Here is a 19,813-nt window from a genome sequence, read left to right on the forward strand (position 1 = left end):
AGTAAAGTCATCCTCAGTACATATATACGATAATCAAGTCACAATATTTACAAATAAAAATGAAAAGAAATCCAAGATATGGTAAAAAAAACACACATCAGTTGATGTTTAATAACGTTTTTTAATAATCCTTATATATATGCGTTTTTTATCATATCTTACGTTGTATATATATATTTTATTTTTATTTATAAGTTATTTTGACTCGATTATCATACTGAGGATAACCTTATTACAGGTCAAAATATTTGCGGAATCAATTTTATATGATCATAGGGGCTTTATTCTCGAAAAAATTGCATACGCAAATATTGGGGAAATTTGTAATGTACATAACGTAGTATCCTGTAGTATCTTCATTTAGTCTCACATGCAATATTTTTCGAGAATACAGTCTTTTATCATGACATAATTATTATAACAAAAATTTAATTTGACTTATTAGCCTATTTTTATCTTTTTTTTAATTCTTACTAAATCGTAAAATTTATTCATTATTTTTATTTTGATATTTATTAAATTAAATTTTTAGTTTTCTTGCAAATACATATTTTGTTCTTCTCCTACAAATTAATGCTTACATTTAAAGGAAAAAGAGTCACAAGAATTTGATTACGGAGAAGGTAAAAATGGTGGCACCAGATTCGTCGAAATGGGAAAATGGGAAATGAAAGTTTGGTATCAAAGTCCGTATCCCGAGGAATATAGTCGTGCTCCTAAGCTTTATCTCTGTGAATATTGTCTGAGGTATGCGAAAAGCCGTCAAGTTTTGAGGAGACATCGAGAAAAATGTCTGTGGAAGCATCCACCAGGACATGAAGTATACAGGTAAGTACACAATTTTTTTATACAACATATTTCATATTATAAAATATACATATTTAAAGATAAAATGAAAGTTTTCACAAATATATCTGCAAAGTATTAATAAATCTATATTAAAGGATATTAATAATATAATAATTAAATTTTTTTTTCTTTAATACTTTTTACATATGTTTTTTGGATTTTTTTTAAAGTTATGTGGTATTTACAATTTAGATAGTATAGAGTGATAATCTCTAAATTATCTTGTACCTGATTTATTGTTTTATAGGAAGGACAAGATTGGTGTGTGGGAAGTAGACGGTAAGAGATACAAGCAGTATTGTCAGAATCTCTGCTTGCTGGCCAAATTCTTTCTGGATCATAAAACGTTATACTACGATGTCGAGCCGTTTCTTTTCTACGTTATGACGATTGGTGATTCTGAAGGCTGTCATACCGTCGGATACTTCAGCAAAGTGAGTATCTCGTGATTTGTCATGTCAATCTGTATTTGCTTGGTAAAAATATTTTTTGATCGTACTGCTGTTTTTTTGTCGAATGTCGATATTGTAACTTTAAAAATCGTCGCTGTAACAAATCATTCTCGCGAAACTCTGAAGACCTAGGAATTCTTTATCCGAATTCAATGGAGTTGATGAGTTTCATCGTTTGGTCTACACGATTTTCGGGCTTTCTTTTCGTGATTTAGCTGGATCTCATTCTGTCGCCTTCGTAATGGCATCCACGTTATAGCGTACACGGATTACGCGAACAAGGGTGTGCCTCGTAGAGAAGAGGGTGTCTCGTATCTCTGACCTTTCTTCACTCCCCCCCCCCCCCCCCCCCACACATTCTCGCCACCGCCAAGCTTGGTGTACACGTATACGTTGCCTCAAGGAGTAAGGATGGGGACCATACACGCCTATTTACCGCGGGATACAGCATCGCTGGGAGTCGAAATCTTTACCGACGTTCAACGACCTCTGACCCTGACGTTGGCAAGACGCACCGCCAATCCGCGTCTCCATCCCTGCTCTCAATCCCTTTTTCCTTTCTTTCTCTCTTTCTCTTTCCCTTCATGAGGATGCGGTGAAAATTTTCTTTGGATTTAACTTAAACCTTTTCTGTCGCCTCCCCTTAATTCCTTTGTCTCCTGTTGGGAGACCTCCTATTCTCTGACCGATCCGTCTCAAAACAATCTTTTTCCTATTTCTTTCTTTATTTTATGCAATTTGTAGAATCGTAAAGCAAGATAAAAGAGAGGATTATCCGTCCTACAAATTGTTGATATCTTGATAAATGGACTGTTTTATCAGACTTTCATCATTATCGTTCAATCAATTCGATTGTTTCATTTTATTTATTAATACTTCCTCTGTGTTATATCCTGTGGACTTTTTGACCAACTTTAGAGTCAATATTTTCTTAGTGAGAATGTCGCGGTGCTAGTCGTCCAGTAATTAATCAGTTCCGCAAATTGGTCGAAAAATATGTTGTTAAAGTAGAACACAATCTCGTTATACAGAATTTTTTTAGTTGATTATTCTCCTTTTGACTTGTCATTTCTGAACAAGCAAGTATTTTAGATAAAAGAAATTGTTCCTCTGGTTTTTTAATAGTCGCAAATTCAATAATTAATGAGTGGTAAAAGAATGTCAGCGACAATCGATCAAAAATGTCACTGATAGCACTATATATCTGTAGTCTTTATTGTTATTACCGAGAATGTCAAATTACATTACGTCTTGCGTAAAAGAGGGCGTATTCCGCCATAAAATATTCAGTTGCATTCTCGAAAAGGATCCTCCCTCGTTCAGAATTATATCACGGCATACAAGAGCTCTCTGTAAATCTCATACGAGCCACTGGTATCTCAATTTAAAATAATATTTCAACTTTAAAATGTGTTGATTTCAACGAGGATATAATAACAGTATCTTTAAATAAGTGATGTCGACTTTTCGCCTTTCCATTTTTGCCTTGCAAGTGCCATTCCATTCTCAAACTAATTCGTCACTCTTTGATCAACTTTTGACTATATATCTAATATATCTTAAGTCGGAGCAATGCCTGTATTGTGTATCAATATCTCGAATCCAGGACAGACATGTGTAATTCTGAACACACATTACGCACGCGGATGTGGATTCCTTTATCTGCGAGAATAGACTGACATTGGTTCCCATTTCACAGTATTAATATCTATTAATATCTGCGGATCTCTCAGCGTATCTCCTCTAGTGGCCGACCGACAAATTATGTTATACTCCGTACAAAAGGGCGTAACTCTCTTTCTGCATCCGCAGCGGTGGCGGCGGCGCGAAGTCAAAATCTTTATAGACGTTCAATGACCCCGACCCTGGCCAGACGGTCGTACAGGGTAACGCCGCCGCGCCGGCGGTGGCGGTGATAGTGGTGGTGGTGATGTGGTGGTGGTGGTGGTGGTGGTGGTGGTGGTGGTGGTGGTAGTGGTAGTAGTAGTGATGGTGGTGGTGGTGGTAGTAGTAGTGGCGACGGCCGGGACACGAGAGATGAAGGGTGCGAGGGTGAGAGGGAGGGTGGCCCTGCTGCTGGCGTACGTACGCTATGCATGCGCTTCAGTAGACCAGGTGGAGGGAAACGCGAGTGCAGAGAGGGTGGTCGGGTGGTTTAGGCGGTTGGCCGATAGCGGTGGCCCCAGAGAGGTGGTAGTTGCCGCTGCGGAAGGGGTTGTGCCGACGATTGCGGAGGGTGTCGGCGCAGGAGGGGAAGGAGGGCGTCGCCTGCCGCGTCGGGTCGTCAACCTTTCTGCGGCACTGCGACGTCGTCGGGGTCGTTATTATTTCCTCCTCTTCCCTCTTCTCCTTCTTCTCATCCTCCTCTTGGCCCCAGCGTGTCTTTGCACGCTCTAGTCGTCCCCATCGCTCTTCCCCGTCCTTCCGGTACTACCTCTTCGAGGCGCGTGTTGCTCTCCTTCCATCCTCTTCCTCGTGTGTCTCCCGTCTTTCCATTTGGCTCGTCTTAACACACGTTCCTTCGATGCTACCCTCCATGTTACGATCCTTCGTTCCTTCCATCTCTTTCCATCCGCGTATTCTTTCCTTCGTTCGTTCGCACGGCTTCCGAGGTCGCGAGATCTTGCCTTCGACGATCACTCATGCGTGCCTCTACACACGGTTGCCTCTTTCTCTCCCGCTTTCTTCTTCTTCGGCTAGGTAAGCAGTTCGCGCCGGTATCTTTTATCTTCACATTCTTGTCTTCTTACACATGCTTCTTGTCTTCCTCGATCCATCTCTCTTGTCGCATGCGCGTAACTCTCGCAATAATCATTCACGCAAGCTTGTTCGATTATCTTATCGCATCTTTAGTATGTTTAAAATATTAACGCTAAAAGATAATGTTTATAGTGTATAAACGTAACCGTTTGTGAGTTCATGCGCTATTCGTTGTGAGGAACTTGTTATCAACATCGATCCGACATGAAGATCGGACGTTTGCACTTACAGCTAAACCCGAGGCGGATATCCGAGCTCTTTTACGTCTCTACGTTTCACGATTACACCGGTCGTTGTCGTTGTCTTGTTCTCTTCCTTCACTGATCTTTCTATCACTACACCACTGTCGATCGCGGTGAATGTCGGGTCGATATTGAATTTCTAAGCGTTCGCTTGTCTTTGAGTACTTACAAGGCTCCACCGGTTTCGCTCGCTCGGCTTCAACCTCATTGCCTGCTCGCGTTTCCTCGCGTCGAATTTCATCCCTCTCTTTCGTACTCGCTTTTCCGTTCCTCTTGATCCCTCTCGTTGTCGCCGCGCCGCCCGCGCCGTTGCGTTAAACCGCAATGTCGGCGTCTCACCTTGACGTTGCAGAATTACTTCTATCTTGAGATTTCCGAGAGTAGCGAATAAGTCTAGGAATTTTGCTTAGCTTCCTCTTCGTTTTCTTCTCTCAAATAGTTTCCTTAACTAATAGAAATCCCGAGCAGATCTGCATACCTTGCAGCACTCAGACTTAAATTCACGCTTGACCATAATTGACAAAGGATTAGCCGGGATGGTATCATTCCGTTCACCCTGTGACCTCCGGATTACGAACTGTCCATTTTGTTTCTGATATCTACGGTCGCAGAGAATAATGTTTATACAGATGGCGGAAAAAGAAAACCGTTCTCGAAGATGAATTCAATTTTAACAATCTTATTCTAGGCGGTTGCATTTTTCTTTTTACGAAAAGAAAATCAAAGGATTTTTACGTTTAATGAATGAACGACGTCATTTTATTTTACGTGCTTTAGATCGGACTTTTTTTCCAAGCAAACTAATAAGAATGTATAGAATCAAACAGACAGGCTGTAATTATAATTTACTTGCGCAGGATAGCTATATTAATGACAACATCGTTCAGTCAAACGATTTGAAAGTTTGTAAGTCCGAGTAGGTCCTCACAATCAAGCTTCTTTTGATTTTGTATTCGCGAGGAGTTTTGCGAGGGCACAGAAAGGACAACGTTTCGGATCCTCCAAAGTAGTTTACAATCGTTCGTTGCGAGCTCCGACATCTCCTCCATAAAAGTTGCCCGATTCTCCGCTAACCCTCCTCATCGTAACTTGACCTTTGACTATTCAGACATTGGCATTTTGAACGATGCGGTCGTTGACTTCGAATAATTCGGTCGTTGACCTTGAGTCATCTGTCTGTTGACCTCGCGAGTATCGCGGCCGTCGATCTCGTCCGGAGTTTCGACGTTAAACTTGCACGGTAATCTTCACCTTGAACGGTGCGAATCTGTCCTCTGGAATACTCTTGATTATCAGGGATTCGGGGTAGCGCCGATCTCTGTTGTCGACGACGCATCTCTCGCGTCGCGCATCTCCACTCGCTCTGCGAAGGTGGAATTCTGATCAAGCCCTAGGCAGCCGAGCAAAAATTAAGAGGATCGAATTGAGACGTGAACGTTTACAACTTCCGCCGTGTTTACTGAGACATGAAGACAAGCTGTTCTTCCGTCAAAAGCTCGAAAGCATCTTTCCACGTTTATTTGTACGCAAATAATGTTCTTAACTGTCGTGAGTATAAGAGATAATTGAACCGAATGTCGTTGCTACGAATATCAAGTACATACTTTGAAAATATTTGTAAAATTTACATGTCCTCGATTTTTTTTTATTTTTATTGAGTTATTCAACGTTGATGGAAAAGAGATCATTTTTTATCTCTTTGATCAACAACGTTGAATAACTCGGTGAAAAAAAATCGTACAGTGGTCGAAAAAGAAGCAAATTAAAGGTAAAGGTTTACTCTTTCAAAAGCTGTAATTCGCATTTGTGCATAATTCTTATTCGCGCCGTGTAACTTCACAAATTTTGTAAAAAATTTCAAGATCTGATGCATCTTTATTCATGTTTGTGTAACTTTATGAAATATTAGTAGTACCGTTTTTTAAAGTACCGATCTGAAAAGTAGAGACTTCAAGTTTTAAAATTTTTGACGATATTATTCTATCTCAAAATTTGCTTATTTTTGCAAGGTGGAACAGATGATGCTTTAATTTTGAGTATTATTATTATTATTATTATGTTCGGCACTTTTGGACTCGCAAAGCTTGACAAGGGTAGATATACGTACACAGATTGATTATGTACCCTGAAAAGAAAAGATTATTGCTATAACGTGACAAGTGCACGAAACTGGTCTAATCATCTCCACTTTATACAGATGGACGTTGACTCTCTGTTATAGGAAGACATGCCGTATATTGAGATCGTGATACGCGAAACGCTTCTCGTTCTAAATCAGAGTGAAATAGAATTTGTGGATATTACGCGAGGCCGCGCTATATAGCTACTTTTAATAAATAAATCAATTTATAATAAATATATCAAATTAACATTTAAACATGTTAAAACTTTAACACAACAATTTTTTTCTAACAAGGATCGGTTTTAACACAAGTACAATTGTTTTTTGTTGTACACAGATTATAATTTTGAATAAAACGTACCTTTAATATCGGATATATTGAGAATAATCAGAAATCAATAACAGAAGGCAATCCAAATAATTTAACTTAGCTGCGATATGCACAGTAATAAAACAGAAATACATTGCAACGATATATTGACCTGACTTTTCATTTCCGTATTATAATCCATGTAAAATAACAAATTAATAACAGAGCATGAGATTTAAATGAGTTTAAACATACCCCCATCTGGACATTTATTATTACATTTTCTCTCGAAATATAACTGCGGCAATGCGATTGCATGGTTTTAATAAGATAATTCAGACTGTTTTTAAAAATCGTCCTTGATTGGATATCCCGAAAAGGCGAAACGCGTGTCACATAAAGTCTAGACGGAACCGGTTCTGGGGACGGACAGGTCCTAAATGCGAGGCCCATTTTCCGATACTGAAATCCTTGTATCGTCTCATGTTAACCGAGGACTGCAGCTCGTGCTGCTTTTTACAAGTAAAAGAAAATTTTCGGTAGTTCTAATCTTTAATTCGTTGACAAGTTTCGAATAATTTCTATAATCGAAAAATTCTCTTTTATCTTCTAATAATACAGATCTTTGTATTATACGGATATAAGCGCATTACTTATATATATATATATATATATATATATGTATATATAACTTTGTAGGTAATAAAATATATATATTTTTAAATATTGAAATCTCTCTCTACCACGGAGATCAGAAAGAAATAGTGCACGTATAATACGTGCATTGTTTATGTTCTAATATGTGTTAATTTGTTAATTTTATTTACAGCTTATATCACTACATATATTTAACTTTTCAAATATGTCTGATAATATTGACAAGAAATTTTACGATGCAAAAATAGCAAGAAACTAATGAACAAATCGAATAGTAGCTCAAATTCCAGACTTAGCCAGACATTCGACTCCGTTGAGAAGAGAGTATAGAAATGTGCGAAAACCATGAGTAAACGAGACAATGGCGTACCTTCTTACGCAGTATTTTAGACAGTAAACAGCATGAAGGGGACAAAAAAGATAAAAAGCTGACGGACAGCGAGACGTGCATGTGTCGAACATCGGTAGCCGCAACATTGTTGCCTGCACTTTATGATCGCAAAAACCAGATCTCGGATGAATTCTGAGAAAATTATTGAAAAGAGCGCATCGTGGATGACTAAGCAAAATTGAGAAGACTGTTAAATTGAAAAGAAATAGAGTGTAACGTCTAGCAGCACGGAAAACGTAACGTGAAAAACAGTTGACGTTGCAGAAACGGAAATCCCACGCGATTTTCCTCAATTTTCCTAGATTATTAATTGCCTCATTAAAACATATGCTACACAAGTGCGAGACGTTCTTCGCCCGCGAGTTTTCATTTGCACGATGAAAACACGTCTGCTCATTCGCAGTTGCGATACTACTTGCGTGCTATCTGAGTAAATTTAAACTGGAGTACATAATACAATATTTATGCGTAATATGTGTATTCACATTCAAAACGCAAATACGACGCGGTATTATTTTTCCTAGGTACATCCGCATGATACCTGTTTCGGACGGAAAGGAGAGGGAGAGGAAAATGGATACTCTTTTCGACATGGGAGTTTGGTGAAATTCAATCCTCGTCCAGATATGGTTGACGATAGCGGAACAAAATAAGCGTCAAATAAAAGCGTTGTCGATACATCGCAAACTGTGTAGCCAAACTTTGATCTCAGATTAGAGTTATAAATTAATTACTCCTTCGCTGCTTATTTATTCCGATATAATCTCTCTCTATCACGCAGTAATATCATTCCAATATAATTATTAAATGAAAGTGCACATCAATAACGAAAGTTTTTGATTGATCACCTACTTGAAATTTTAGTTTTCATCACAAAATCCTCGTAGCAGTTTCATCCTTGAATTTGAAGACTTTGATAGAGATTTTACGGAAAAATACAATATATAAATAATAATTACCATGCAACAGAGCAAGAAACGAATGTAAATTTACACTGAAAATCTTAGATCTATTGCTCTTCCCAACCAATCAGGACTCCAGTAGTCACAAGATTATCTGGTATTCGTGTACGGTGTGGAAGTCGCGAGATAAAACACCAACAGGATGTTTCCACTTTAGGCGAGAAAGGGCGTGAAAAATCGGTGGACGCGGTTTCCGTGGAAACGCGACGATCCACGGTCGCTCAGGGCTCATTTGCCTAACTTCCGGCGGTGCGCCAGTTAGCCCGTCACGGCCGGCTCCGCGCGTTATATATTTTGAATAATGCATAGAGAGCAGTGGAGTGAGAAGGAGAGCGCAAAAGGACAAGAAAGGAAGAGAAAAGTGAACGATGAAGAAGACGAGAGAAGATTAAGAGGGAGGGAGAAAGAGAGAGAGAGCAGTCGGACCGTTGTACCTACGCCCTTCACGAAAGCAGTGTGGACCTGTGAAGGGTCCGATGAGAGAAAACTCCTTCCGGCGTATATAATATAATAAATACACAGACGGGAATCCGTCTCGGTCAGGCATTTATACTCGTGCTTTATGCTGGGCCAGGGAGGATAGGCGAGACAGGATAACAGTGAACCTCGGGGTCTGTCTCTGATTTTTTTGCCGGGTTTTGGCTGGAAGACGACCGATAAAAGTACGATGAAAATTACTTTTTACAATTTAGATTCATCATTTTACCTCTAATTTGGATCAATGCACTCTGTGTAGCTCGAGTGGGTTTTAAAATAGTTGAAATTTCTCTTTTATTCTGGGTCGCACGGACGATTGCATCAGCCTAACAAAAAGATCGATCGCAGTGATCGGAAATATCCCTTTTCGCAATTTCATAATCCAACGGACGGAGTCACAAAGAAGCAAAATGTCGAGAATTCTTCGAGAAGCTCTCCGAGCAAATCCTCGGGGATGGAGAACTCGGAAGGGGCGGCGATCAGCGCGGGGGAGGAAAGAGGAGCCCGACAGGGGGATCTTCCAGGAGACGAGAGCTCCTGAGGCTCGAAGGAAGAGCATGCAGACGGAGAGAGTTCCCGGGTGGACGGAAGAAAAGGATCGGCGCGGGAGAGGGGTCGCGCACAGGACCACCGCAAAAGGGAGGAAGCGAAAAGGATGAAAGAGAGACGGCGGTGGTAGACGAGACGAGCCGGGCAGACGGGCGGGCGGGGTACGAGGGTGAGAAGGACGAAGGACACGAGGGTCGGGCAATTTTCCTTAAAAATATCCCGCAGACGGTGGCCCGAGAACGAGAGGGCGAGAAGACGGCTAAGGGTGGCTGCTGGGAATTGCAGACAGGCAGGCAGGGATAAGGGATACTAAGGAGGGATGACGTAGGGTAGTACTGTCAGAGAGTGTAGTAGTAGTAGAGATCGTCGATACTATACGCGCCTCGCTTCGGCGAGAAGAGTTGGGGTAGGCTCGCCCTCCGCCGCCATCCTACCATCCGTTCAACTCTCTAGCTGTCCCCTATTCCCTTATCCGCCCCCGCGTTCTTCCTCTCGCGCTATCTCGCTCATTCTCTCTTGATCTCTCAGTCTCTCTTAACCGCGCAAAACCTCGCCCCGAGACTGGGGTCGATCGATGCCAGACAGTACTGCTGTTCGTGCGACCAAATCCCGCCGAATGTACATTCACAAGAGTGTTCCCGCGATCTCTCCCTCCTCTCTCCCGTTTCTGAGCTTCTTTGAGCTTCTCTTCTCTCGTGGATAAAGAAGTCTATGGTGGCATACTTATCGCGGTTTCAACGGCAACTCTAATCGACTAGAGTCGATGAGAATCTTGATTTGCATTTTCTCTCTCCAGTTGCTGATCTGAACGTTTACGTTGATGATTACGAGATAACGACGCGAGAAACTCATGGGTATCCCGTCCCATTTTTTTCATCTCCATAGAAAAAAAGCTCACGTGCACTCGTTTTTTTGTGACGTTCATAACGTGTGTACGTAAATCGTGCGTCAATGGAGTTAAACGCCCACGCGTCAACAGCGGTGAAAGGTTCGTCTGCTGAACTAATGGATGCCAAACTGCGTCAATGATCAGTTATTAATCTTGAGTCGTCTCCCGGTAATGTGTGGCCGGTAAGTTTCCGCGGATATTAAATGTTAAATATTATAAATATATAAATATTTTTGGAATACACATTATAAAACATAGTAAACGAGATCAAAATTTGAAATCTTATCAAGAAATATAAAACATAACATAACAAAGTTTGTACTCGTATAGACCTCACCATGTATACATTTGTTAGCGTGTTTATTTCTTTCGTGCAACAATAAATTCGATCGAGTAAGCAATTATTCGGGATCTATCTTTCGCCATTTTACTCTTGGATGTCGTCGAGTGCGTACATTATTAAAACTTGCCAAAAGTTTGGGAGAAGGGGAATGCGGCTAAGAGCACCATCTCGCGGTAGTTCAGATCGAGCGAACTTGAGTGGTTTTTTCCGGTTCTTTTTTTTTTTTCGAATGGACCGTCGGATCGATGGTCGCCGTCTATAAGGTGTTTCAAAAGAGAAAGAAGAAGAAGGGGAAGTCGGAAGATGTATATGTATACTTCTTACACTTGCTCGAGTTGTCGGTTGCATTTTTATTTTTATGTTCTTATTTTCTTTTTCTATTCGTATACCACCCTCTCACAACACGTTGAAGGAATCAACGTAGTTCGCTTTAACAGCGAGAGACAAAGAGAATGAAACGGCAATAATTAATCGGTCCTCTATTTCTACAGACCGGACGAAGGAGTATCAGGTAATAATGATTCAGCTCGGATTTGGATGAGGATGTGTGACGGACGAATAAACCAAAGCCATAGTGGACCGTACCTTTTTTGAAATCCAATGGTCACCGTCTGTAAACGATCCATTGTGTGCACACATTGAGCATGAAAATTTTCAGGACGTATTCTTCAAATCGCTGAGCTTTACGAAAGAATTCTTCTCTCGACAAAATTTACCGTATATTATGTATCCTTGCAAGCTTCGTGATGTTTCCTAGCCTTGCTACCAGAAGCCAAATTCGTAAAGTAATTTCTTCGCAGTGATGAGAACGTTAGAAGCGTTAGAGCTACTAATTCGTTCACGTATGTTTCTGCAAACAATATCATTGTGAGATTAATTGAACTTCAATGTGCTTGAGAAGCCACGTGCCGAATAGTTTTGCTCTACACGGTGTCATAGTTCAATCGACGAGTGCAAACATGATACGTTAATGCGTAACGTGATGTAGTTCGTCACAATTCGCAGAAAGAGAAGCTCTCGATACCTCTCGATGACGTCGATGATAACTCATCGGCTTAAACGTGCAGTTAACATGGGAAACGCCCGCGATAAGACTTCACGTACACCCTGTGTGTTAACAGGAACGCTTTGTTCAGCATAAAGAAAGTGGAGGAAGAAACTCGGTGCATCTAAATATAGAAGTGACTGTCGCGAGGAGGTTGCACGGCCATTAAGCCACGATCACACCGCCTCCCTTCGCGCATGATCAAGCGATTCGTGATAATTCATACATATGCTATCTAATTCTCGCACATTATTTAATTCTCGGACTCGCATTTCCCGCAACTGACACTTTAACGGTTATTCCGTGGAAAGTCAAAAACTTATACATATTTTAGTCTTTGTCGTCAATCGACTAATGCTAATTCTTAAATATTAAGTAAATTCTGTCATCTCTGCGTAAATATTTCCTGACGTGAAAAAACAATTGACAATTAATATGCGAAAAATTAATGAGAAAACTGAATTCGGAATACAAGACTGATTAACAACATTCTATGCTCGAGAAAATTTTATATAAATCTGCATGGACAGGTTTTGCTAGAGTATCAAAAATGTAAGTAACAGATCTGACAATAATTTTGCCGGTTCATCAAAATAATGATGTATTAAGAAAAGTCAAGCATGATGAACAATGCTGTAAAATGTTTTGACATTCTAGTCAACACTTTAAGCATTCTACAACGTTATTTTGATACTCCAATATTATTTTTGGATTTGTATCTAGTTAAATTTTTAGATATCGTAACAAAATTGTTTTTTCTCTGTAGATAATGCGCACTGAGAGAAACATTTCAGTACAACCATTTATTTTGTTGACATGTGACTAACAAATACTTTCTTACTTTTTCATTAAAAAATTTTTACAACACAATTTTTAAATGAAAAAATATTTGTTATTCACGTATCAACAAAATAAATGGTTATATACGTACCAAACATTTCTCTCAGTGCGCGAAAATATATTCGTACTCATGTTAGAATTTTTATGAATATATATATTTTTCATTAATATCACTAAAATTATGAGAGGAGAAAATGGAAACGAAAAACTAGATTCATCATGGATGTAGAGTAAATTCTGTTGTTAAACTCATAGATAAGATAAATATAAAGTATTTAAGTGCACACACACCCACACACAGAATCGCTATAATGTTATGAAAAGGTTTTATTAATCTAATACGTTTGCAATTGCAGCAGCAAAAATTTGACCGTGTCGATAACAGGTTGCTATCCCTCAGGAGAGTATTCGATGAATTTTTTATCTGTCGTTCCGCTTGGTCGAGTACGTTCAATTTCATTAGCAATCGGCTGCTACGAAGTTCTACTTTTGGCCGTGTGTATCGACCTTTCGTCAAGAGCAGGAGAAAAAATATACGGAGACGTCATACATCAATTGAAAAATTGCATACTTATTATTAGAAGATTACAGGAAATTAAAACGAATGTTAGAGATCATTAAGATTTGATCGAAGAAAAAATCGGAGCGGTGCTCCAGAGTTAATTTCCATTCACGCGCGCGCAAATCCACCGCATAAATATCCAATTCTCGAAGTGGAAATTTATGCCGTCTCTGTGCTCTGTTAAGTAGATCTCACGACCGGTCTCCTAAGCCCAATGACAGAACGACGCGACGCGACGGCACAACTGGTACTATAAATACATAAGTGGCACCGCGAAAATTCTGGTCGTTGCGAGTCGGCGTCGCGCGACCACCTTACACGCTCCATAAACACCTCCCGCAACAATACGAGAGCGCGCTATTGTGCGTGAGATATGAACTGAGGGAGAGAAATGTAGGAAACGCGTCATTTATTATATCCTTCGGGGACAAGCGTCCTGGAAGAAAAAGTTCGCGGATTGAAAATAAAGAAAGGAGACGCGGAGCATCGTGGAAAAACTTGGTCGTGTGATTTGATGCTCTGTAAAAAGATATTACTGGATGGTCTCGATGGACGCACATAACTAACGCCAATATCCAGTAATGTTTTTTTTTTATTGTACACAGTGAAAAATATTAATGATTTTATTGATATTACAATATCTATGATGATATACGAAGCCAAAAATTAATTAGTTGTTTTGTGTTATTTTTAAATTCTATTCTCTTAAATTAATTTTCAACATTTCTTAATCTTAAAATACAATTTATAAGTTTATAAATGAATAAGAAGTATTAAAATATATTTAAAGTGTGAATTCTATAATTGTAAGCCAAACGAATATAAAATGTGTTAATTTAACATTTATGATACATTAAACTGACACGTATTTCATTCATTTATATTCGGGTGTACGTCTAAAAATACATTATTTTCCAGTTATTTGTTCACTCTTACTGATAAATTGTGTCATTTGTACATTTAGAGACATTGAAAATATCAATTTAACACAACATATTTAAATAACAGCATATTATGTTAAATTAATATTCAATTTATAAAAAAATTCAACACAAAATTTTTTTGATAAGGACTTGTATTCTTAATAAGGATTTGAAAAGACCGGCTTTTCAACACAAATACAAAATATTTTTTACCATGTATATGACCTTAACGACGCCACCCAAATCAATGGTATCTTCTTGTGTCCTTCTCCGAACCATACAACTTTTGTTTGAAACATTTTTCCGTTTCTACCATAGTTTTCGAGCAATCTTAATGTACTGTATAAAATGGAACACCTCGTATGATGGATACAAATGGATACAAACTTCCAAGACGTGATTAGGCTCTCTATACTGCTTCTCCGTTCAGATATACAGGGCTAGAATTCTGATTAATTGTTTTTCGTCGGTGGATATCGGAGGGCCTCTCAAATAGGGAGGGGGGCTTGTAAACTAATTCTTAGAGGAGATAGAAAGGGGGAGCGAGGGAGATGGAGGGAGGGAGGGGGGGGAGAGAGAGAGAGAGAGAGAGAGAGAGAGATAATTATTTGATTTGATTTATCCGCGCGAGTGTACTCTTTCTCGCGATTGCTATCCTCTCTTCTTCTCTCGCAGATGTTCGCAATCGTTCACCTACGCGTCGTATGGCACACCATCGTCGTCACCGTCGCCGTCATCGCCGATGCGTTTACGAGCGACAATGAGAGAGACAAAGGAGATTTTGTGTGTGTGTGTGTGTGTGTGTAAATACGACAAATGCGCCTTGCTGATTCACGTTCCAATAGTTCTCTCTCTCCCTCTCTTTCCCACCCACCCCCTCCCTCAGTTTTTTCTTTCTTTCCTCCTTGCTGTTGCACGTGCGTCGACCGTTTATCCATCGGTGCGCGTTTTACGACACAGCGATATGCAGGAAAGGATACTGACCGATTGCAAGCCTTTTTCGACCAACGCCACATCGTCGTCGTCATCGTCATCGAACGTCTCTGCCCTCTGCATTCCTCGAGCGTTCAGGCAGTGAATTCACCCGAGATGAGTCACGTCAGCCGAGAGGATCGTTTGCAAGCGTTTTGTGACGATGACGCGGACCGATCCGCAATGTCCCTTTTAGCGAACGTCATGCGTAGTCATATGTCTTACATTTAGACGGAAAAGGGAAATGGCTCGTTCAAATTTATGGGTTTTAAGCAACGTTGGTGTAACTATATTGATTGTGAGAAAAATGTTCTCCAACGAGAGATACGAATAAAATGCATTCTAATCATATTAATCTGCAGAATTCTGATTATCGTAATTGAATTTCTCTAGTTATAGTCCATAAGAAACGTTTGATGGATTTAACTGTAAATGTTTGTCCGTATTTTTACGATTGAATCTACCAGATCTAGTTAGGCTCTCAACGCTCGAGCACGATTTACACGATGTCTTTGCTAGGAAGAATATTTGGTTTTGATTAAATCAACAAAAATAGGAGAAATTGAACAAAATGCCAATTTTGTTGGTTTAACTAGAATATTTTTTGCATTCTTTCTAATGACTCTCTAGTATGCTGCGGGAAATGGCCACGATATAAAACAGATCAGGGTCAACAGAACTATAAGGGACAGATTAAATTCGAGTCTCGCGTATCCGTTCCGAGATTGCGAGAGTTCATAGAAATCAATCGGCCGCGGGGATCTTCAATGACGCTAACGAGAACCGTCCGTCTACGCGCTTTATTGATCGAAAAAGAACACTCGCCGTTAATTTAACGCCCACTCGCTATCTCACTCCGAGAACTGTGAATTGTGTGCGGGTACATATAACCGAGTTGAAATACCATCGACATGCGTCGCGCGTTCCCGAGGCACGACGGTTCTCTCATTGAAACGTTCTCGCACCGTGTGCGCAATTATTTCCATACAACCTCGTAATTTAAAAATCAGTCGCCGATCGATGCGGAAGTATGTACAACCATATGAGAGCAACACTGGGATCCAAATAGAAAATAAGTCGGAACAGTGGAATTTCGGAATTACTAGTCTGCAGTATTAGATCCTAAATTTTGGTTTTGTTCTATGCTGATTTCTCGACTGGAGATCGCAAATCTGACCAATTTCTGATCATCTCGCAATTACTTAGGTTTTCGTTGGATTTTTAAAAAAATTGTCGGAGAAGGAGACACACATAATATTTATTTACTTATCTTGTTAGTTGACGTAAATTGTTTCGGATAATCGAATAGCGAATCGTTTCTACAATAGTTATTTGGCAATTATTGATTTGTCTTTTGTTAGAATTTTTTAGTAAGTTTTAGAGAAAGGAGATAAATATTTATTTTATTTATCTCTCTCTCTGTAAATTACACATTTTAAATCAAAGATATTTGTAGAACGTTGACATTTATTGTAGATATTATTGAAAACAAAAATTACAAAAGGAAATCGAGATAAATAATAATCGAACCTCAGATCTCTCTTTTAATATCATTAATTCTATGCTCTTTCTGAAAAAAAAAAAACTCGAAACTAGCTGTAATACGTTATAAACATGAGAAACTTTAAATGTATTATATTAAATCGACTTTTCAATTTATTATTACCTTATTTTTGTGCGCCAATTTCCGCGCCCTACTTTTGTTGCCTTTATTATTATTATTTCCATTATATACATCATTTATATTGAAGCCATTTCTGTTGTGGTTATTTCTCTCCCTTTGATAATTTAAACTTCCAAAATCCCGTGATGATTTCACTGGCGTGTATTATTCGAAATCAGATTTCTGTTTTTTATTGTCCCGCATTTTCTCATCATGCCTCACTCGACTTTTATTTTTATTTCTACTTCATTATTATTTCGTATCGTTGTTTCCACACTTTTCGACCACGATTTTGTGTGAATCTCACCGTTTCTCGTTCTGTACGAGCTCTCGTTTCCTCTATCTTCCTGCGCTGTGCCTCGCCCTCTTTTGTTGCTCCAGCTCGAAATTGAATCGTTACGGTTTGTGCTGTTCGATCACGTAGCGTGAGTTTGCGCGCCGTGGATCTTTGATGAAACTATTCGGACCTCTCGTTAGGAGGCTGGCTAAGCTAATCGAGAGATCCAGAAAGGCGCGTGTATGTACATATACACACACTTGTATACGTGTTCGCACACTTGTGCCTGCCGTGCTAGCATGTGCACGCGCGCGCTGTATTATTTCCACGGCGCAGATGGTGCGGTTGGTCGCTGAGAGACGTATGTACGTATATTGTTACGATCATTGATCTGTTTTATTCCTCTCTCGCACATAGAGCGCGACGGGCCGTGGCTGCAGCTCGCGATCGTTAGTCTATGCGCCACCTTGCCGTGTTCCGGAGATGAAGGGAGACACGAGAAGGAAAGAGGAGGGGGGAGAGAGAGAGAGAGAGAGAGAGAAATGCCAGTATCGATTCCGGCGAACTATATATCCACGAAAGAAACTGTACTTTGCCTCCTCGGTCGAGAGAACTGCATTTTCTTTCTACATCAGAACTGCCCATGAGGACCGTGTCGTGATTATCGATGCACGAGTCAGAATTCTGCGCGGATATAATCATTAACGCGTGCATATTGCAACGAAATGGAATAAGCGTTCGATGCACCGTAAGCGGTAAATTGCGGGGACTGTGCTGTGGCAACAATCATAGTGCAATAACGAGAGATCGATCTAAACCAAAGGTCTTTCTGAATTGTAGTTGAATTATTATGAATGAAGAAAGACATTGTGAATTTCAACCTCCTCTATCCTAATTTTCTAAATGTTAGACTTAATATAATGAAAAGAAATTTTTTCATCTTTTTTAGCTCGTATTTTTTTTTAATATGTAAAAATGGTCAACTTACAGAAACTCAAAAAATATGTATTTGAACCTTTCGAAAGTAGATTTTAAATTTTAAAATCCTTTTTTAAATTTCATTCATTTTTTACGAAGATGTTGCGTATATACAATTTTGAAATAGAAAATTGAAATGAATTTTCCGAACAACCTAATACAAGAAAGTGTAGGCAAGTATTTTTCCGCGCTATAGTATTATTGATTGAAATTTGGCAAAAGAGCGAGAAAGAGATGTTTAGCGCAGTCCAGTACAACGACGAAGAAAACCTTCCAGTGTGATTTACTGGAAGTAAAGAAATGTAACGCAGAGTAATTATGAAAATCAAATTAGAGTGCAAACGTGAAACATCGAAGTAATATTAAAGTTTGCGTCTCCCGCGGCACCGGAAAATACATGACTTCCACGTTAATCCGAATCTCGTCGTTTGTCATCGCCGATCGATTTCGAACAAGCTGACAAAGTGCTCCGGTCGTCTTCACGCGACATCATGCAGGGGCGGACCGGACGACGAGGAAACGAGACGAGCGACCGACGGAAGGGAAGAAAGAGAGAGAATAGGAGGAGGAAAAGTACATGGCCTCCTCCGTGATGGTGCCAGTGGGGACATCGAGACGGCCCTGAGCAACGCGGAGACTACCGGACCCAAGGACGTCGCCGGCCCCAGATTCCCTCTCTGCCTCTCTCGTTTCTCTTCGTTTTCTGTTCTCTTTCTTCGAGATCTGCCTACACTTTTCGCGAGACCAACAAAGTGTTTTTTAATCCGCTATAATAGGACCCAATGGATCTTGTTTAGCCCTATTGCACTAAAAAAGAGTTGGTGTATTCATTGGAATCGGTAGACTCAACTCGAGATAATTAAAAATTTAATTATTTTAACTTGAATTCTGATTTATACGATTAGATTTTTTGTTTCACCTGTATTTCTTGTTGGTGTAACCAAAACAGGTCTGACTAGTGCTACGATTGAAATCGAGATAAAAATTTTCGATTCGATCGCGAACGAGAACGGTGAAGTACGATGTTACACGAGTTTCGCAAGAATTTCTAAACTTCGACGGTGCAACGAAAGTAACGTCGGTGCGTTCGAGATCGATGGTTCCTGAAACATTTTTACGTTCTTCGTATAAGAACGACGAATGAATAAACTCGACGAGGACGACTCGGGCTCGGGCACTCGTTCGCTGACTCATTTCCATTCCCGTCGATTTGTCTCACTTAACTCGGACGACCGGCCGTCGAGACAAGTAGTCGCCCTCCTACACTAAATCACTATACTTTCTCTATACCGTTCGCGTTCCTCAACTCCGGTACTCTGTTCAGTTTCCAGATATCGTACATTGCTGATACATTGTATATTGTTGATAAGTTTCGGGCATTGTATCATAGCGATATTCCTGTTTGAAAATATACTTTCTGAAGAAAAACCATCTTTATTCTTTTTTTCTTTAGTTCTGAGTGGTTTGTCTCCCCCCCTTATCCTTCTGACGCAGACGGACCCCTCGGGACGGTTGTTCTCTCGGGGCCCAAAGTTCTCCTTCCTATCGCT

The 19,813-nt window shown here is 39.9% G+C and overlaps 1 protein-coding gene across 1 annotated transcript in view; it reads left to right on the forward strand.

The window, feature by feature from the left end:
* chm (lysine acetyltransferase chameau) overlaps positions 1 to 19,813 on the forward strand; it is a 35,925-nt gene that overhangs the window by 4,733 nt on the left and 11,379 nt on the right. Inside the window, 2 exon segments of the mRNA XM_018548121.1 lie at positions 590 to 828; positions 1,097 to 1,283. Of these exon segments, the coding sequence (XP_018403623.1) occupies positions 590 to 828; positions 1,097 to 1,283 (426 nt within the window).

This window comes from Cyphomyrmex costatus, unplaced genomic scaffold, assembly GCF_001594065.2.
Source record: "Cyphomyrmex costatus isolate MS0001 unplaced genomic scaffold, Ccosl1.0 scaffold70, whole genome shotgun sequence".
In the NCBI taxonomy this organism is placed as follows: Eukaryota; Metazoa; Arthropoda; class Insecta; order Hymenoptera; family Formicidae; genus Cyphomyrmex; species Cyphomyrmex costatus.